General features: G+C 45.5%; 1 protein-coding gene across 8 annotated transcripts in view; it reads right to left on the minus strand.

The window, feature by feature from the left end:
• PCBP3 (poly(rC) binding protein 3) overlaps positions 1-22053 on the minus strand; it is a 66143-nt gene that overhangs the window by 41089 nt on the left and 3001 nt on the right. For 4 of the 8 annotated variants that reach the window (XM_024204367.2, XM_024204365.2, XM_024204366.2 and 1 more), the window contains exons 2-7: positions 21375-21398; positions 20136-20168; positions 19379-19495; positions 6429-6560; positions 5780-5908; positions 2962-3036 (exon numbers count right to left, since the gene is read on the minus strand). In XM_024204367.2, the coding sequence (XP_024060135.1) occupies positions 2962-3036; positions 5780-5908; positions 6429-6560; positions 19379-19495; positions 20136-20168; positions 21375-21398 (510 nt within the window). Of the gene's footprint in view, positions 1-2892; positions 3037-5779; positions 5909-6428; positions 6561-19378; positions 19496-20135; positions 20169-21374; positions 21399-22053 lie in introns of all 8 variants that reach the window. The other 4 variants (XM_026658010.1, XM_026658009.1, XM_026658008.1 and 1 more) reach the window with 2 other exon arrangements.

The raw sequence follows: 22053 nt of genomic DNA on the forward strand, positions 1-22053 counted from the left end.
GGTGGGTGGGGTGTGGCAGAGCCTGAGGCTGTTGGAGGGTTGTTGGGAGGATGGAACAGCCTGAGATGGGTGGGGTGTGGCAGAGCCTCAGGCAGTTGGGGGGATTGTTGGGGAAGCGATGGGGGGCAGTACCTGTGCCAGGAACTATAGCTGGGGATGATGAACTGGAAACTGCCTGCGGGGGTGAGGTTACATGGGAGTGTGGCACTGAACGCCTGACACCCCTCAACCCTGCTGTATACATGGGGAGATCTGAGGCAGCTGGGGGCATTTTCCCCTGTACATTTGTTCTTCCAGTCCCAGGACAGGGCACCTGCCCCTTTCTGAGGCAGAGCCCTTACAACTAATGGCATCTTATGCAGAGTAGCTAAGGAGTTTTTCTTTATACAGCCAATGAGGATTTCTGACCTCTAGCGCCCCACTTCTTTCCTTGAAATAAACCTCTGCTCAAGACACCAGAAATTTAACAGCAGGGGGAAGTTCCTTCCATCTTACTCTCCCTTTTGAGAAGATACAGTTCACTTCACAGCTGGACCCAAAGCTCTTCTGCAGGACTGCTGCTCAGAGGACAGTGATACACTCGATTTAGCAAGCTTTTGGCGACTGGTTAAAAAGTCAGATGCTAAGTCTGCATTCTGCTGTGTGTCCTTATCATGTGCTCCCATACTTGGTTTGCATTTCTGCTACCAATTATGGGCTGGGGGAACAACATGCTTTAAACAGGGTTGTCTTGGAAGGCACATAGATGTTTAGCTACCACAAAGATATAAATTGGCTACTAATGCCCATTTTTCCAAGGGCACACATTGGAGTGGCTCCATTTTTGAGCATCTAAATGGAGAGAACTGGGGCCTGACTTCCAGGACTCCCCTGGAAGTCAATGGCACCTGCAGGTGCTCATCCCTTCTGAAAATCAGGCTTGAGTGTTTCAAATTGGGCACTCACTCACTGAGGCACCCAAAAGGATGTTTTGGGAATTTTTGGCCACATATTTTTCTGTTTGCTATCATTGTGGTTTGAAGGGAAATTACTGGAGACCTGGAGAATTCCCATCCTAATTTGCTTCTTAGATACAACAATGATGAATCCTATAGAAAACAGAGATTTTATTGGAGACAATTAGATTAGACAGATGACATAAGTGTAATGAATGTCATTGCAAGCTGGACCCCGAACTTCAGAATAGGGCTACTACACATCTGGAAATGCCCTGAGCACTTAAGCCCTCTCTCTACAAAGTTGCTAGGTTTTAATTCAGATTGGTTTTATAAGGCAGTTGCAAACCAATTTCAGGGTTTCCATCAAGAGGTTTGTACTGGTTTAACTAAACTGATTTTTTAAATGACTTCAGCTAAACTGGTGCAACAAGGTGTTTAGAGCAGCCCCCTCAAGCCAGCTCCAGCCCTAAGGAATGATGTGTAATAAATATGGCAATGTAGGTCTCACAGGGGCCTCGCTGACAGTCACTTCCACGCTTGAGGAGTAATGAGAAATCACAACGCTAGAGGAGAGATGGGGATGCTAACATTTACTTCATATTTTATATCAGTTTTTAAAATTCATGTAATGCTTGATCTATGTTTGATTTTAAAAAATGTGCATTGATTATCTTAAGCAAAAAGCAGTGCCAGCAACCCAGAATTCAGACTCTGCAAATCTCCGGCAAGCCAATGTGGGCGAGTGCCACAAAAGGCACTAGTCGCTACGGAAAAGAAAGTGCGGATTCACTTTCAAAGGGTTATTAGAAACACATTCAAAGTTCCTTAATTGTGGGCCAGACTCTGCCCTGATTTACAGGCAGTAAAGCCAGTGCAATACTGCCTGTTATTTTTCAGTCCCTCCATTAAAAACAATGGTGATTGTGTGGTAACAAACATTACTGGTACAGCATTATCTTCCGCTAACTGTGTAAAAAATGTGCAACACCTCCCTGTATTGTGGGCTTTAAAAAAAGGCCCAACTCAGGCAAAACTTTAATGAGAGGTTTGTGTAACTAAGGACTTAGGACCCAAGGGGCTGAGTTTTCTCTGGGAAGCGCTGAGCCCCCTAGCTCCAAGTCCAGTCCTACTGCTACCCAAGTGATGGTTAATTAGAGCTGTGTGAAACTTTCGGAGTGAAAGTGAAAATACTAGAAGTGAGAAAGCTTTTGGATTCCTCTGAGAAAATATTAACTAGCCTCTCTTCATATGAAAAGCTAATTTTCACTAGAAAATAGGAAAATGTCAGTGAAAAAGGCTTCGTTTTTATGCATCTAAAGGTGAAATGTTGCTCAAAACTGAGCAGACTATAAGAAAAATAAAGCTAAAGTTCCAGCAAAGATGGGGCTGCAGCAAAAACATGCCAAAGTGTGATGTTTTACATCACAAGTGGTATTGTAACTGTGGGTAAGCATCCCAAACAAATTAGTGAAAAGCGTTCCCATTCCTCACAGCCCTTGTCTCACAACACGAAGGGATCGATCCTGCAAGATGCTCAGTTCTCTGAGACAAACCCAGCACAGCACTTCATCGTGTGCTGAATATGCACGTGTTAAGGTTCTTTCTTGGATCAGGACTAGAGCGCCCAGCACCTTACCTTGAAGACTCAAGCCCCAAATGTGGAGAAGAGCACGTTCCAAACTGAGTGCTGCCTGCCTGCTAAGAATGTTCAGTTGTTTCCGAGAATGCAAGACAGCATGTAAGCGGATTGTAAAATTCACTTCTATTCCCAGCAACTTGGCTGGAGGAAGAATTTTTCATACTCTCCTCCCATGGATGGAGCAACTAAGCCAGGTATTCAGGAAAATTAACCAAGAGCAGTTTAGCAAAGAGCTTTCAGTCCAGCTGCTTTGGCACAATATGAATGGGATGAAACCATGCAAGTGAGAAGGCGAGAAAACCTGAGTGCACTAACAGGCAGCGGCTGGTGCTGCAGTAAAAGGCTGAGGTTGGCAGTGGAGGCCGCAAGCGGGTCGGCTCTTACCTGACCACCTGCAAAAATGACAGGGGTGGAGGCGGGCTTTGGGCGATAGGGAATGGTGGCACCTTTCGGTGGGGACTAGGAAAAGGGACAAGGAGAGGGAGAGAGAACATTAGAACAGCTTTCCTGAAACATCAGTAAAAAGAAAGTTAGAAAGCAACCAACCCAACACAAGTCATGGACACCACAAGGCACATGAATTCTATTAAATTGTCCTTGTCCCGCAGAGATTCCTTCAATAACTTTAACAGAAACATTGGGACTGGACGAATATCATTTCCAAATGATAGGAGACAAGGGATATAGTCATATGAACGGGGGAGAAAGTCCTTAAATTAAATGAGATGAGGCTTCTCAGCAATTCCCTTTCCTATGGGCTTTACTCCAATGAACCTTCTCAACTTAATCTATTTCACTCTCCTACACTCATCACCATACACACTGTATATACTTATTTCTCTGCTAATCTACATTCATAATTTACCAGGCTTTTGTGCATGAGAGAACATCCTAGCAGTACCACCCTCAAACTCTCATTGAAGACACATGTATCCAGAGACAAGTGGCAATAGCAGGATGTGCTGGCTATGGGATATGCAGTGGGGTTGCGAGGGAGATAACTTGTTAGGAATACATATAGAGAAGTTTTCTTCATATCGTAGCCTTTGTTACCATCATCAAGCTATGCTGTACATATCAACAGCTGATTACAGCATCGCATCGGTGATGACAGGTGTTGGATGTGATGCTGTGGCACTATTGTAGAGCACAATACACTATAGGTGTGTTGGAGGGAAATTAGAAAGAGTGAGAAGATTGTACAACAGATTGATCATCTTTGTCTTCTCCACTTAAAAAAATGCAGCTAGGCCACCAGTGCTGCGGATCCCACTTTTAATCTTATGAACCTTGCGACCATTGCAAGGTCTTTGGGGCAGAGACTGTCTGGTTACTATATATCTACACAGGACATGGGGTCTGCTATGTGGTGCAGTAGTAGCAATAATAATAATAAAGAGCTGGTGAATGTAATATACACACCCAGGGCAGCTTACAAACTATTGTCACACAAAGGCTTGGAAATGACCCTGCCTCTCCACTGAGCTCTATATCTTAGAAGGAAAAGCATTTTAGTATAAACCTGCAAATAAGAAATTATGTTTATTACACTCCGTGGTAAGTGATTTCCTTGTTCCCTCGTTTAGAAAGGAAATGGCATACAGCTATTGTGACCCCTTTCCGTGCTGTTACTGTACTTACGAAAGGGTTCACACTGGGGGCATGGGAGATTCAAGTCCTTTGCTTATCCACAGAACAGGGACAGCCCAAGCAGCAATTGTGCAAGCTGCACACACACGAACTCCAACAATGTGCTGGTGGAACAAGTGAGCAGTGACTGAAGAGCCACCATGTAGCCATATGCTGTTGGGAGGGTTCTCCCCACACACACCCTCTGTCTTTTCATCCTGCCACAAGTCAATGCCATTGGCCAATTCAGTCTCCTGCTTCAGCCTGACCTGCCTGTTGTGAAGGCAATGCAAGAGCTGTATTCTGTGACTATTGCTCTTAACAGTGTTTGTGAGAGGTGTATGCGGAGTTCTGTCTGAGAACCAAATCATTGTTAATGCATGAAAGAAATCTTGCAAAAGCCTCTTCCTATGAGATTTCAGACCAAAATGTTTGGATTCGTATCCATTATTGTTTATATTATATACAATACGTATTGTAACTACACACACAACTACTCTCCGCAGAATGCACGGCATATACAATCAATATGAGTATCAAGAACCTCACAATAAATATTAACACACAGAAAAACTGTGTGATCAAATCCCCCAAATGAACTACAGTATTTCAAGGCTCTATATTCACATGTCTGCTATATTCACAAGCATTAACAACACGGAAAAAATGAGAATTTCACTGGTTAAGTAACAGAAAGGTGACAGGATTGTAGTGAAAGTCATTGTAAAGCTTTCCAATAATTATCGATACTTCAGCTCAGAGACCTATCTCCCATTTTGACCCAGGCTTCCCATTTGCCTCTACTGCCATAATGGGCACTGAATTCTGCATCTCCAAACAGGTACCTGGTGCTGCAAACCTGCCCATCACTGGTGCAGCCCTGCCTGTGATTACTGCTGCTCCAAACCCACCTCTGCCAAAATCCTTCTCCCAACCTCCTCCCTCTCCCAACTTCCCTTGCTAAGAACTCCCCAGACTCCAGTGTGCAGAAGGCTGATTCCTGCCTTCTCTCACATACTAAATACAGTGACCATATCGCTCCGGTCCTCAGACAATACCGCTGCCCCATTCATTTCAGGATCCAGTTCAAAATGATCTTCCTAGTTTTTCAAACGCTCCACGGTCTTGCTCCAGCTCATGTCACAGATCTTATTTCTCTCTATGCCCTTCCCACTCCCCTTGCTTTTCTAGCACTAAGCCATCTGTGTCCCACCGCACAAGCTCTTCAGCCTAAGGGAGAGTGCCTACGGCCTCCTAATTTCGAAAGCAACCTTCTTGTGACTCTACTGCTGACTGCCCCTCCATCTCATTTCAAATCTCAAGAGAAAATATCATATTTCACTTATCAGTTAAGTTAGAGTCCAGCCCCAAACTCCATAACTAGTAAATTAACAGAGTGCAGGGCTGGCCAAGAACACATTATGAGGATTTTAAAATAAAGGTACCAGGAAACATCTATGATCCAGTAACTGAGGGTGAACAATAACATCAATGGCTATTCCAGGGTTTTGACTGTAGTTTGGTTGTTGATAGCTTTTCCTATATACTTTACCCCCATTGTTACAGACTGTACCTCCAGCATCACCACACAGATCTGTTTGACACACTGGATAATTGCATCGGGGGTCCCCGAAATTGTCACTGCCCGCTCTGTGGAGTTGGGCAGCATGTCCCCCGCCACTTGAACCTGAGCACCTGTTGACTGGAGAAAGCAGGAAGGGAGAGAGAGAGAGAGAGAGGAAGAATAGCAAAGTTGAATGCACAGCAGCTGTAACAATGAAAACACCTAATCGTCCCTTCCTTTGTAGTCAGCTGCAACTTCAATGTGCTCGTTTTTTGGTGCGTTAGACCCTGGTTAAGAATTGCTTGCTTTGCAAACATTACATGACAATCACCCTCCCTCCTCTTGCCACGCCATGTACACAGTGAATATGTCAGTCTTCAAGGCCTGTAGAAGTCAAATGTAATGCCATGCCAGTGCTGGCAGGAGCCCGTGTCAGTTACATGCTGGGATCCTTAGGAAATCAAAAGTCCCAATTTAACATTTCTGAGTCAGCTGCTGGTGGCAGGCATTTTGCTGGAGGTGACACCATTTGTGAAGCTGGCTGCATGTGGATACCCACTGCAGAGGCTGCAAAGTCAGTTTCCATTCTCACTTGAGTTAAATGTAGCTTTTAAACTGTGCACTTACAACTAAGGTTTAAGAAAAGGGTCTGCCTTACCTCCCTGATTTCCTTAATCTTGGAGCCTCCTTTGCCAATCAGTGACCCACACTGACTAGCAGGCACGACCAACCTCAATGTTACTGGTGGTTTACTGGTAGCAGTGCTGTTACTCATTGAGTTGATTATGTCCTTGGGAAGGGGAAAAATAAAACTGGCTTTATTATTCTGCCATACACACCCTATCCCAACTGGTGAAAATATACAAGGAAGGGGATAGCTCAATCTTCCCTTAAATTGCACATAGGACCATATCGTGCTGTCAGAAACCAAAGCACTGTCAGTCAACTATTTCCATAGCTCATAATTATCTATCTTAGGTGTCTGTCTGGTTCCAGTCACTGCTCTACACCCGTAGCTGTCCACAGACCGTACTTCCCAGTTTGGTGGAGCCATTTGTGATACCTTCTTGACTAATATCTAAGGCATCTCTATTTCTGATGGATTAATGTGGTGCTCGTGAAAATGAGGAAAACATAGCATTGATATTATTCATGTAAATCATAGAATCATAGGACTGGAAGGGACCTTGAGAGTTCACCCAGTCCAGTCCCCTGCACTCATGGCAGGACTAAGTATTATCCAGGGGTGGGCAAACTTTTTGGCCCGAGGGCCACATCTGGGTATGGAAATTGTATGGTGGGCCATGAATGCTCACAAAGTTGGGGGTTGGGCTCTGGGATGGGGCCAGAAATGAGAAGTTCAGGGTGCGGGAGGGGGCTCTGGGCTGGGGGTTGGGGTGCAGGTGGGGGGGGTGACGCTCCAGCTGGGGGTGCAGGTTCTGGGGTGCAGGAGGAGGCGGGGACCGAGGGGTTTGGAGGGCGGAACGGGGGATCAGGGCTGGGGCAGGGGTTCGGGACATGGGAAGGGGGCAGGGGTGCAGGCTCCAGGCAGCGCTTACCTCAAGCAGCTCCTAGAAGCAGCAGTATGTCCCCCCTCCGGCTCCTACACAGAGGTGCGGCCAGGTGGCACTGTGCGCTGCCCCATCTGCAGGCACCGCCCCTGCAGCTCCCATTGGCCGTGGTTGCCGGCCAATGGGAGCTGTGGGAGCCGCACGGAGCCATGGCATGCATGGAGCGGGGCAAACCCCTGACCCCGCTCCTCGGCTGGAGCACCAGAGTGGGGCAAGCCCCAGACGCCGCTCCCCGGCAGGAGCTTGAGGGCCTGATTAAAACATCTGAAGGGCTGGATACGGTCTCCGGGCCATAGTTTGTCCGCCCCTGATCTAGACCATCTCTAACAGGTGTTTGTCCAACCTGCTCTTAAAAACCTCCAATGATGGAGATTCCACAACCTCCCCAGGCAATTTATTCCAGTGCTTAACCACCCTGACAGTTTTCCTAATGTCCAACCTAAACCTCCCTTGCTGCAATTTAAGCCCATTGCTTCTTGTCCTATCCTCAGAGGTTAAGAAGAACAATTTTTCTCCCTCCTCATTGTAACCACCTTTTATGTACTTGAAAACTGTTATCACGTCCCTCCTCAGTCTTCTCTTTTCCAGACTAAACAAACCCAATTTTTTCAATCTTCCCTCATAAGTCATGTTTTCTAGACCTTTAATCATTTTTGTTGCTCTTCTCTGGACTTTCTCCAATTTGTCCACATCTTTCCTGAAATGTGACGCCCAGAACTGGACACAATACTCCACTTGAGGCCTAATCAGCGCGGTGCAGAGCAGAAGAATTACTTCTCGTGTCTTGCTTATAACACTCCTGCTAATACATCCCAGAATGATGTTCACTTCCCGCCCCCTGACTGCCTCCCTCAGAGCCCCCAACCCATCCAACCCCCTGCTCCTTGTCCCCTGACCGTCACCTCCTGAGACTGCCCCCCCAGGACCTCACCCCCTATCCAACCCACCCCACTCCCTGTCCCCTGACTGCCCCAAACCCTATCCACACCCCCACCCCCTAGCAGGCACCCCGGGACTCCCACGCCTATCCAACCCCCACATTCCCTGTCTCTGACCGCCCCCTGGGACCCCACCCCCTATCCAACTGCCCCCTGCTCTCTGTCCCCTGACTGCCCCCCATGACCCCCTGCCCCTTATCCAACCCCTCCGCTCCCCGCCCCCTTACCATGCCGCTCAGAGCAGCAGGATTGGCTTATTGGAAAGCCTGGGAGGTGGGCGGGCACAAGCCGTGCAGCCCGGCAGGAGCGGCGGGCCAGAGTGCTCCCCACGCGGCAGCGTGGCTGCGGTGGAGGGGCCGGGGATTAGCCTCCCCGGCCGGGAGTTCAGGATGTGGCCCGCGGGCCATAGTTTGCCCACCTCTGAACTAAATCATTGATGAAGATATTGAACAGAACTGGACCCAGAACTGATCCCTGCGGGACCCCACTTGTTATGCCCTTCCAGCATGACTGTGAAGCACTGATAACTACTCTCCGGGAACGGTTTTCCTACAGTTTTGCACCCACCTTATGATACCTTCATCCAGGTTGCATTTCCCTAGTTTGTTTATGAGCAGATCATGTGAGACAGTATCAAAAGCTTTACTAAAGTCAAGTTATGCCACATCTACCGCTTCCCCCCTATCCACAAGGCTTGTTACCCTGTCAAAGAAAGCTATCAGGTTGGTTTGACATGATTTGGTTTTTACAAATCCATGCTGGGATTGTTACTTATCACCTTATTATCTTCTAGATGTTTGCAAATTGATTGATTAATTATTTGCTCCATTATCTTTCCGGGTACAGAAGTTAAGCTGACTGGTCTGTGATTCCCCAGGTTGTTCTTATTTCCCTTTTTATAGATTGGCACTATATTTGCCCTTTTCCAGTCTTCTGGAGTCTCTCCCATCTTCCATGACTTTTCAAAGATAATCACTAGTGGCTCCGATATCTCCTCAGTCAGCTCCTTGAGTATTCTAGGATGCATTTAATCAGACCCTGGTGACTTGAAGACATCTAATTTGTCTAAGTAATTTTTAACTTGTTCTTTCCCTATTTTAGCCTCTGATCCTACCTGATTTTCACTGGCATTCACTATGTTACATGTCCAATCACCACCAACCTTCTTCATGAAAACCGAAAATGCTCTATAAGTTCCCTCAACACAGCTCTGACCCAGCACCTCAATCCCTATCTGGAGCACTCGCAAAGCTGCTTTGGGAAATCTTGGGGCCATTTAGCTCACTCCCCACGAATTGTAGTGCTCAAATATCATGTGAGCTGACTCCTTTTTCAAGTGTGTGAAAAGTCCATGCAAGTTTGAAAATATTCCAATTAATGGAAGTGCGGTGTTCACACAGACTGAAAAGCCACCTGCATGACGATGAACTAAGTTACTTTGGAACAAATTCACAAATTCCAAACCCAGAAGAGACCATTGTCATCATCTGGTCTGACCTCCTGTATAACACAGGCCACAGACATGCCCCAAAATAATTCCTTTTGTACTAGAGTAGATCTTTTAAATATTTAAAATTGCCAGTGATGAAGCATTCAGCACAGACCTTGGTAAATTGTTCCAACAGTTAATTACTATTACTGTTACAAATATACAACTTATTTCCAGTCTGAATTTGTCTAGCTTCAACTTCCAGCCATTGGGTTATTTTATAACTTTGTCTACTAGATTGAAGAGCCCATTTTCAAATATTTCTTCCCCATGTAGATACCTATAGACCATGATAAAGTCAACCCTTACCCTCCTCTTTGTTAAACTAAATAGACAGAGCTCCTTGAGTCTATCACTAGAAGACACATTCTACAATCCTTTAATCATTCTTATGGCTCTTCTCGGACCTCTCTCCAATTTACCAACATCCTTCCTGAATTGTGGGCACTAGAACTGGGCACAGGATTCCAGCAGCGGTTGCACTAGTGCCAAATGCAGAGGTAAAATAACCTCTCTGCCCCTACTCGAGATTCCCCTGTTTATGCATTCAAGGATTGCATTAATCCTTTTGGCCACAGCATCACACTGAGAGCTTATGTTCGGCTGATTATCTACCAATGTTTTTCAGAGTCTCTGCTTCCCAGGATAGAGTCTTTCCTCATGTAAGACTCGTGTGACTCTATGAGTTTTGTTGTTAGATGTATATGCACTTATTCCTGTGTATTTAAGCCACATTTTCTCAAACTCACCCTGTGTCTCATAAAAATAAAGTGCAAGATCTTCCAGGGCCATGAGATGAAACTCAACTATTTCCTAGCTAGAGATGTAAATATTGAGTGGAAGGTTTTCTGTTGAACACTAGAAGAGATTTTGAATGCCATACAGTGTTGGGAGTGAAGGCATATGTAGGCCTGATAGAAGCCTGAGGTAGATTTTAAGAGTCTGCTCTGATAACATTTAAGTATAAGCATAAGTAGAGTAATCATCTTTGTGAGAACAAGAAAAGATAAAGTAACGAAAAATCTAGAAAAGATCGGTTTGAACTAACACTACACCTGTACTGATAGGGGAGGAGAGTTAACATGGAAATGAGAGATTAATACATATAAGAAAAGGTAACAACAAATTATAAATAAGTTTGTGTAACAAAGGGAGGTTGAAGCTGTATTGTCTGGTACTGGCGGCAACTGTCATGAGATCATTCTAATGAACTTCCCACTTGTAAGTAACTGATCACTACTTGCTGAGTGTTTTGCCTTAATAAATATTTGTTAGATCAATCTGTTGAGCAAGTGAACCTCAATCCACATTCTGGTGAGCCAGGGCGTTTGCAGCTTGGGCTAACAGCCAATATCCCAGGGACCGCAACCTACAGGTACTCAGGGGTTTAAGGCATTTGTAAGGGACAATGGAGTCACTGGGGGGATATGTAGATAAGTATCTAGCCAGACATGGTGGGGTCCCCTTAAGGAGGTGGTCATCCTCACAAGCCAGAATCCGTGTCAAGTGGGGGCTAATCTGGTGGAAAGCAACTTTTTTGGCAACAAGTTTGCTAAGACAAGGGGAAAAGCCCTGGTTGTTCAGGGTTTGATCATAGCAGCCAGAGCTTTTGTGAAACAAAACGAAGCATTGAAACTAGAAAGCAGAAAATATAAAACTCAGCTCAAGGATATGCAGGAGGGGACAGACAAGAACAGAGAGACAAGGTCCCTGAGCTACGGGCACAGTGTGCTACATGTTCCAAGGCTTTCACTGAGACAGCCCAGGAATGAGTCTCTTAAGAAGCAGAATGGAGTTCTGCAAGCACAGCTACCAGCAGTGCAACTGGAGAGTACAGACCGGGCAGGCGCTTTTCATCTGACAGGGAAACTTTTGGAAGGAGAAAGCATTGATGTGGACAGTGCTGTGCTGTCTGAGGAGTCTCCACCTCCTTATAATCCACTTTTTGCTTCCTTGAGCAATCTGGATTCTAAAGCCCCCTACAGCTCTTGTCCCTGTGGAGCCTCTAATCACAGCCACAGCACAAAACAATCAGGGTGATACAGGTACAGCGGTGAAGGCTAAAAACCTTTCACCACCAGAGATATCAGCCATAATAAAAAAAATGGGTCCTTCTCCCAGAAGCAGGGCACAGAGGCAGTGTTAAAAGTGGCTTATGAAAACTAGTGAGCAGGTTGAATGTTGTGATCTGGCTAGAGGGGATTGGGAGAGAATTTTGCAGAAGGCAGTCAGCACTGGGGATTGGCTACATAGTTCACAGGGCTATGGGACAGTAGGAGTTCAGAGATTATCTGGGTTGTATTCAGGTCTGACGCAGCCATCATCACTGTCGGTGCTGAAAAATAGAAACCTGCAGAATATGATGGCTATAAACTGGCCATCAACAAGTTTAGGTTTGAAATTAGATGAAGGTTTCTAACCATCAGAGGAGTGAAGTTCTGGCACAGCCTCCGAAGGGGAGCAGTGGAGGCAAAAAACCTGGCAGTGGGGGCAAAAAAACTAACTGGCTTCAAGACTGAGCTTGATAAGTTTGTGGGAGGGAAGGTATGATGGGACTACCTACAATGGTGGACTGGCCTCCTTCTGGCGCTGACAGGGAGGAGCCACTCAAAGCCCACTACACATATTCATTTACACCAGCAACAGGGAGGACCACTTGCTGGCCCTCAGGGAGGTACTTACACGTTTGCTGGAGATTGGTTTAAAGGTTAACCCCACTAAACTCCAATTGGTGCAACAAAGGGTTAAGTTTTGGTTGTCACCCTGGAGCAGGAGGTAGGTCCCTAGACCAGGATGAAGTTAGGATAATACTGTCCCTACCTATCGTTGCTGATGAGACGGCTCTGCATTCTGCATTCTGTTTTAGGCCTGACAAGGTTTTGCAGAGTTCATTACAGAGCCAGAGTTCATTGCAGAACTGGCTGTATGATCTGCAGTATGAGTGTGAAGAGAGCATGCTGTGCACTCCTTGGGCTCTTCAGAAATTTCGTTACATTGTGGGGGGTAGCAAGGTTAAGGCATGTTCAGTTCATGCTCCTTTATTATTGTTAGCTAAAGGACAGATTAAGGACGGGAATGTCTCCAGCATGGGAGTATCCAGATGGATGGCATCCCTCTTGGGGGATAGCCTAGAGTGGTTCCAACTGCATAATCCAGCCCCCTTGTAGAAAGGTTTACAATCCCAGGAGAGTGTGAGGAGAGTGTACCAAGCCCCAACACAGAGACAATCTTACTGGGATTTTTCTAGCAAAGACCGATGTTGTCTTGGGTCCTGATGGCACTTGGGATTACCCCTCAACATACACTGATGGCTCCTCCTACTATGTAGCAGGAAAGCCGGTTACTGGTTTAGCCTTGATTTACACCAGACAGGACCAACACAAACTGTTTTCATGCCAGGCTCCCTCAGCTCAGGGTGCTGAAATTGCTGCAGTGGTTCAGGCTATAGGAGGCCTGATGGTGGGGAGTGCTGGTGGCCAGGGAATTATATACTCAGATTCAAACTGTGTGTGTAAGGCACTTAGTGCTTTTCTTCCGTTCTGGAAAAGGAATGACTGGAAAAGCAGTGACGGCGGGAGCATTAGCATGCAAGCTTGTGGAAGTCGTTGGATCGGGTGATGCAGGACAAGGGATTGACGGAGGTTTGGGTAGTGAAGGTTAAGACACATGCCAAGGGTGGAAAAACTAAAAGATGGAATTGTCTTAGCACGTGACCAGGATTCATCACCAAATTTGGTCTGCTGGTTGGATCATTAGCTTCCCCAGCCCTGGTACTGACGGGGAGTGCGATGTGAACACTTATCCATGCAGATAGGACAGCAAAGGAAGTGGCCAAAAATGGAATTACATGGCCAGGAGAGATGGCCTCCACTGTGCTAGAGGCAGTGTCAACCAGGGCCATTAAACAGAGACAGGAAAAAGATTTTGATCCACTGACACTACAAAAGGAAGATGCGGAAATACAAGAAATCTTAAAATCATTAAGTAGGGGAAGTCGTGTACTAAATAGGCGGGAACTGAGAGATGGGAATGGACTGCTTGTGGCTCGGACATCAGGAGATGACCCCTGGGCGTGGGTGGTCCCGGATGGATTAAGTGAGGAGTTCACGAGAACAGTTCATGACACACCGGCAGGTGGACATTTAAATGAACTTAGCACTAAAGAGCAAGTGTTTGCAGTGGAATGGTAGCCCACAGCAGAAAAAGATATACAGAAGTACGTGGCAGCATATCTAACCCGTGCCAGAAATACCTGATGGGGAGGAAAAGAAGGGAACTGTTAAGGTCACAGGCTCCGAAGGGCCCTTGGGAAGGAATACCACTGGACTATACTGGAGAATTACCTACAGCCGCTAGAGGGAACAAGTATATTTTGGTAATTGTAGATGCTTTCATTAGGTGAACAGAAGCTATCCCGACTCAACGCTGTACAGCCACCCCGACAGCTAAGGTGCTAACAGAGCAGGTGTTCTCTAGGTCTTCCGAAGGCTGTGGATAGTGATAATGGTCCAGGATTTGTGGAAAAGGTGATGAGGGAGATTTGTGAGCTACTAGAACTTGATCAGAAATTCCATATACAATACCACCTGCAACTCTGGGGATTGGTGGAATGAGCCAACTGGACTGACAAAACCTTGTTGAAGAAGGTGTTTTAATGGCCATATAGGAAGTGTGATGAAGGCTACGGGGGTTGCTCCTTTTAGGCTATCACTGGAAGGGAGATGAGACTCTGGGAACACTTATTCATTACCCCAGTGGCAGATGTAATGCAGTAGGTCATTGTAACAGATCAGTGGGCCAAGGAATTGGTATGGCATATACAAGATAGACACAAGATGGTGGCAGGAAACCTAGGGGAAGCCCATCGAAAAATGAAAAGATATTCTGGTGACCAAGCTTCTGGTGAGGAGTATGAAGTGCGAGATCAGGTACTTGTGCAGCATGTCTCAGGTAAAAGGCCATTTCCAAAAGCCAGTTGGGAGGGTCACTGCTATGTAATGGACAAGACTAGTCCATCAGTACACCTGGTTCAGGTAAAGGGTGGTGTATCAATGGTTGCATGCTATGCAGCTGAAACTGTACAGAGAGCAGGACAGAAGGGAATCCACTGATGCAAAAAGAGGGAAGTGAGAATAATTGTTTTCTTTTTCAGGTGTTGACCATCGTGGGAGGCATAACACGCACTGCCTTGGGGTCTGTGGAATTCGTGATCCAGCAGAGGAACAAGGTGATGACAATGCACGAGGGGAGAATGCCACTTTAGCCTTCTGGCTCCTGGGTAATCATGCAGGAAAGTCTGCACTGTTCTGGTGCCAACTGGGCAACAGCCAAGGTGGCGGATGCTGCAGCACAAGCAACTCTCGGGAGCAGGTACTTGGACTGGGGGACCTAGATGGGGCAGTGCGTTACATGGGATGGTAATGGATAACCTAACCATTTATAGGGCACAGTTAACACACATGGGAAATATTACAGTGACTTCAGCAGATCGTTGAAGTACCACCTATATCATGCCAGCAAAGTGACTGAGACTTTGACCTTCTCTCGGAATGTGAGGAAGGACTGGCAGAGTACCACCACCACTCCTGAACACACTGGAGTAACAATGCCTCCTACTCCAGAATTGAAGCAAGGTGATGAAACATGCCTGAAAGAGAAGTGGGACCTGACAATGCACTAGTGATAAATCATGAACATCAGATTATGTATAATAATGTACAGTACCAAAAGATACCTGTAGTATTGAATTTAACCATTTTTACATTAGCACAGAAGCTCTGTCATGCAAAATATGTGTATTTCTATATGCAAATGCTAGCAAAAGTGGTGCCAAATTTCAGACAATCAATGGATGGGGTGGAAGAGGAGGAAATTTGGTGGCCTGAGAAGGGAAAGAGAAAGATGAAGAAAGATAAAAGAGATCTAGGAACAATAAAAGAGATATAGGAACAGTATTAGGAGTTGGGGTGTTGGGAACTTCCACATGGAATCATATAGATATCACAGTATTGTGGGAGGAAAACCTGAAAATGAGACTTAAATTACAAAACCTGTTAACAAAGTTACATAAACAACAGAATGGGGGTATAGGGGAGGATTTAAAGGCTGTTCGGGATGCTAGGATAACAGGACAGCTGTTATGGGAAGTGGAAGCAGCAATCAACTAAATGGGAAAAATCATGAACCATCCTCATGTATCAAAGGCATGATATAGTATGGCTTAAGGTATGGCAGCTTCCTAATACTGGAGCTACAGGTAGGACTAAAGGAAACTCGAGGTGGGGAAATGCCTGGGTTCAGAACAAATAAGATGCTAGACAGAAATAAAGGGAGTAGAGTGGTGCAAGGTTAGGTGCTACTCGAGGGTCTGTTATGCTGAGAAAAGGTGCAAGCTTGATGAACCATGGATCCTTCCTCTGGTACTAGCAGTGCCAGTGGCCACAGGACCAAGTGAGGCATTAAGAGTGTATAGTGTCCAGTCCATAGGTACGTTGGAACCTTCGTTGACATATTACATCTCAAAGGAACATGTATCAGAGGGGTAGCCATGTTAGTCTGGATCTGTAAAAAGCAACAAAGAATCCTGTGGCAATAGACTAACAGATGTATTGGAGCATAAGCTTTCTGGGCGAATACCCTCTTCGTCTCATGCGTTTGACGACGTGAGTATTCACCCACGAAAGCTTATGCTCCAATACATCTGTTAGTCTATAAGGTGCCACAGGACTCTTTGCTGCTTTTCAAAGGAACATGTCACACATCCTCAGACACCGGAAAGGATGGGTGGGGGAGTCTGGAAAGCCCCAGATACCTCACATTGTTCCAAGAGGCATGGTACCTGGTTGTGTTGTTGTGATGTACTGCAGAGTGCATTGCTGGCATGGGGGTTCATCTTGGATGAAGAAACCTGGAATTGCACAGTATGGCTGAGGCAAGGAGGACAAGGTCAGCCAAGGTTGCAAGGGCTGGAGAAAGCAAATATTGTATAAGCTCTTGGGCCGGACACTTCCAGTATGGGACACAAACATGCTGTTATGACTGGCCAATCTTCTGCCAAGAAATTTTACCTGAATAGGGGACAAGATAGTTTTTCCAGTTCCCCAGCATGAGATCCACAGTGTATCAGCTGATGCTCATCTGGTTGGTGCTGCCCTAGACTGCATGATAAAGCTAAGCTGAGTCAGACCACCACTGCACTGAAATGTGCAGGCTTTAATGAGCAGATGCCCAGAACATTTGTTGACCTTAAAACAAGAGAGTTGAAATATTCAGAGCAACTTAGATACACTGGGAAATGCTCCATGGTGGGAGTTAGTATATAATATTGGGGAACATCCACGGATACGTATGATATCAATGGATTTCACAGTTGCACAAGCCATACTAGTAGGGGTGTTAATTGCATTGATCTGGAAGGTTAGGAGGCAGTTGGGAAAGAGAAGAGATGTATATGAAATACAGGCTTAGATGAAGCCTTAGAAAGGATTCTATGGCTTCACGGTGGGGAGTGTTGGGAGCGAAGGCATATGTAGGCCTGACAGGGGATTTTAAGAGTCTGTGCTTATAACGTTTAACGGCATAAGCATAAGTAGAGCCGTGTATGTGTGAGAGATTGCAGAGCAATCATGTTTGTGAGAATAAGAAAAGATAAAATCACTAAAAAGCTACAAAAGATCGGTTTGAACTAACACAACACCTGTACCGATGCGGGAGGAGAGTTGACATGGAAATGAGAGACTGATACCTATGTATAAGACAAGATAACAAAAAGTTATAAATCATTTGCATAACAAAGGGAGGTGGAAGCTGTATTGTCCGGTGCTGGCGGCGACTGTGATGAGATCGTCCTAATGAGCTTCCTACTTGTAAGTAATTGATCACTACTTGCTGAGTATTTTCCCTTAATAAATATGTGTTAGATCTATCTGTTGAGTAAGTGAACCTCAATGGAACAATCTGTATCGAGTGTACAGATACCTCCTTCCTATTCCCATCAGCATGAGAAGGGCTGTCTTGAGGAGCCGTAACCAGGAAGCACAAGGGCACTGATTCAGGGGCGGAATTTGCCTCTATTCCCACAAGACTACATGGGAATCCTTACACTTGACAGAAAGACAATGGGCAAAGACTGAATTAAATGTGAGGCAAAACCTGAAGGAGATCACCTGCTGACAAAGTTAGAGACAGCGACCGTGTAATATACAGAGATGGTATCTCCTCCAGCACACACCACCTGTGAACTCTATCTCCTCCCAGCAGTTTTACCAAGGAGTAACGCTTTTGCTTTTCTCACCCTCCCCGGAAGAGACCACTCCTTGTGCCATCAACGCTCACAACTCTGTGTAATGCACAAAGCCCTCTATTGCAGAGGGATTTCTGTGGCTGTATTTTTCATCGGTTGAGCACAAATGTAGTGAAGGGGTGTGGTCTAGTGGATGGTGCCCTGCCCTGGGATACCTAGCCCTGGCTCTGCCACTGGCTGACTTTGGGCAAGTTACTGTACTGCCCCATGCCTCCGTTTCCCCATCTGTAGAGGGGGGATAATGATACTGATCTCCTTTGTAAAGTGCTGTGAGATCTACCGATGAAAAGTGCTGGGTATTCTGAAAAGTACTGTACTGTGAGGTGCAGAAACGGACTTTTCCCACTCAGGAACAGGTGCAGCATCCATGCTGGCCTATCCCATGCCACCTCATCCAGCCAGCTCAACCTTGGCCAGGAGGGACAAGCTCTACAAATAAGTACTTCTGTTTCTAATCCTGCCCATTTCGGTTCTTGGCCTCTCTGCTGAGACTACCTGAAACGATGCCAGTTGGTGACCTTCACCTTGCACGAGGGCTACCCCCTTCTCCACTAAGAAATGGGCGGATCTCACTCTCAGGGCTGGAATGAATCTGTTGCCAGGATGTCAGGCTCCAAAACAAGAACGGAAGCAGGGCCACTCTGTATCTCCCAGCACGAGGTGGCTCTGCATGGACTCGTTCACTCCAGCTCCTGACCAGTGGATCCCTCGGTGATTTTCCTCCCTCCCGCCCTGCTCCACCACCCCTGTTCCCCACACACACACATGCATGCACATACACGCACGCTCCCCCCAGCTCTTCCCTTCCCTTCTCTGCCTCACCTTTCCATCTCCCCTGCTTCCCAAGCTCCCTGGCCCTCTTACCAGGTCCGTCTGGTAGTATTCCCTGATATAGCACCGCCACCGACATTACAGCCCATTGGCTCCTCACAGCAGCAGCCAGAGGGTGCACAGCAAGAGACTGCAGCGGCAGCCTCAGAAAGCTTTCCCGCCCCTGTCTCACTACTTGATGCTCAGGCCTAGAAACTTTGTCCTGTTGTCCTCATCCCCAGCCTGAGGTGACAGCTGTGTCCTGACGTTACATCGCAGCCTTGCAACACTGCGCCATGACAATGTCATGTAATGCTACATCATAATAGTGAGCTGTAGGCACGGCAGCATGATAAACTTGTGTGCACTGACCCACAATTATTTCCACCAGACTTTAGTGGTCTTGGCAGCATTAGGGATGGTCCCCCAGCTTTGGAACTTTGTCAAAAATCAGCTCACCAGTTCTCCTTCTGCAAAGGAGCATGTGTGTTTCCTTACCTCCTCAAATTTGTAAGCTATCATGGCAAAGGCCTTGAAGATGGCATCAGTGGGGCCTGTGATGGTCACAATTCTTTCCGGACAGTTTCCCTCAGAGATGTTGATTCTTGCTCCACTCTAGAAAGAAAAGAAAAACATCTTCTCAGCCCTTTAAAAAGCCCATCAACCTGCACAGTCCCACACTGAACCATAGCTGGCTACTGACCTAGAGAAACAGGCTAGAGGTTCACCAATGACCTCAGCTCTTGCAATCTGACCAGTGTGTAGGCAGAGCCCTGCACCCATGTGGACTGCTGGTGGCTCCCCTCCAATGTAAAGGTACGCTGGCAGGGGTCAGGTTCATTTAAAAAACAAACAAACCTTTTATACGGATGTGACAACCAATCAGTACACAAAAGCACAAAGTGCTCAGACAATGAACTTGTAAGGCAAATTAATGGTTCAGGTAAATCTCCACTGAAGTTAATGGGAGCTTTCCTGAGTATGGCATGAATAAAATCTGACAAAGGGTCTCTGGACGTAGCCTACATTTTTATTTTATGCAGCCTGCTTAAATTTCTTGAATAACGGGTCAATGGTCTTTAGTACTGAGTATGTAACTAATTGCATGTTTTCTCATAGATAAAATCAAATATCTGCAGAGCTCTAGGCAACTATACACCGAAACTCCCACAAACTGGGCCGTAGGAGCAAGGCCTTTCCATTAGTCTCCATGTCGCTTTCATTAGAAATCATTTCAAATGTCTGGGTAGCTCACCTCCTCACGCATCTTTTTCACGGTCTCTCCTTTCTGAAATAAGATGCAGAAACACAACCATTAGAATATCATCAATAGCTTCATCCAAACACCTATCCTGATACTGAAACTTCGTAAAGTTTCTAATACGTTTTCATAAAATACAAATACATAAAATACAGTTTAGAAAGCTGGGAGAAGAGTTCACCCCCTGCTCCCCCTCCCCAATCCTGCTAGAGCTTTGAAGTGTATTTGTATTCTGAGAATAGACTATTAACAATTTCCTTTTCATACTCTACAGATTTTATCCCTGCGTGAATTGGAATCATGTCTGCTCACTTAACTGACAAAACAGCATTCAGATCATTCTCATAGCGATTCACAATGAGTTTCTTCCTTTCTAAATGTCCTTCGCCATGGAAGAAGCTCAAAGACATTCATACCCATAAAAAAGTTGACTAAACAATCTGAGTTTGATAAGAAAATAATGGAAAAAACAAGGGCCATGTGTGGAGGGACAAGCATCCTCCCTCTTAACAGTCGTTGTAATGACCCCTTCTTCTACCGACCTACCAATCTGTCAAAACACTTCAGCCTTCTCCAGTAACGGTCCTCCACAATGCTGTAGTAACATCACTGCAAGCATTGTTCTTTGGGGGCAGTGCCATAGAATATCATGGCACTTTTCATAAAGGTCCAGTGGGGCAAATGATATTCTATGTTCTTTACTGTAACTGCCATCCAATTTTGAATTTTAACACATAAGCACCTGTCCATTTTTCAGGAAGGTTGTAATTGTAATTGGAGCAGTTGTGTAAACAGGTCACTTATAACTGAGTACTCTGCTATAGAAGAATTGTAGGAATTTCTTTGTTGTTATGCTAATTTGCCAAGGTCATGAAACCAATGTATTTATTGACATTTTGCTACTCTTGTGATGAGATTCATCTTTTTCCTTAATGTATCAGTGGGAACAAAATTATCATCATCCCAGAATGAACATATATATTAGTAGCCAGAGTGACACAGCAATAGTGATAGACTAAAAAAATGACAGTATTTTAGATGCATTTTGTAAGGAGAACATTCTTTGATTTCTTCTTCAGTTACATGAATAATCTATCATGCAATCAGAACAATAGATCCACATAACGATAATTTTCAGAGGTGTGTCATGCAATAATTAACAGCTGTAAAAATACAGGTTATAACTACTATACAACTAACATATACAATGATGGAATTTGAAGAAATATTTACCTTCCCAATAATGCTTCCAACTTCCTATAAAAGACCCAAACACAAAGACAGAAATTACAGAATTTAAGAAACTCCAATAAAATCTCATAGAGATATACAGGAGTTGGTGCACTCACTGAATTCAGTGAATTATGAACCACACAGAGCAATTTTCAAACAGCCACAAAAAACACGGAGCAGAAAGGGAATTACTTCTTTATTTCAGAGGGGTGCTCACTTGTGTTTCCCAAAGGTACATGGTGCTCTGCCCTGAGGAGGTATAAACTCTGTTTGCTTTCTGAGGTGCCTCATAGACAGTGTTGGTTCTGAACTATGGCCCCGGTTCAGGAGATCACGTAAGTACATGCTTTCCTGAATGGGGCCTGGATGTCTGCAAAGTGAAGCCGAGTGGCTGCATGATCTCCTGGACAAGCTGGTTGCGAGGCAGCATAGAACAGAGCTATAGCAGTCTCATGGCAACATGTGCAAAAAACCAGTATCTATGTAATAAAGGGGGCTTTAATTTTTTTTTTAAAGAAAATATGTCTCCTAAACATGGAACTATGACTCTCAGAAGAGAGCAATCAGTTGTGTTTCAGTTCCACGGTACGTGGCCCTCCTCCAGCACATGAGCATGCATGTCTTCTGGCACGTTCAGCCAGTCAAGCAAAACGACAGGCTGTACATTCCCAGGTAGGCT

This window comes from Terrapene carolina, unplaced genomic scaffold (genome assembly GCF_002925995.2).
Source record: "Terrapene carolina triunguis isolate 2854851 unplaced genomic scaffold, T_m_triunguis-2.0 Scaffold380, whole genome shotgun sequence".
Lineage (NCBI taxonomy): Eukaryota > Metazoa > Chordata > Testudines > Emydidae > Terrapene > Terrapene triunguis.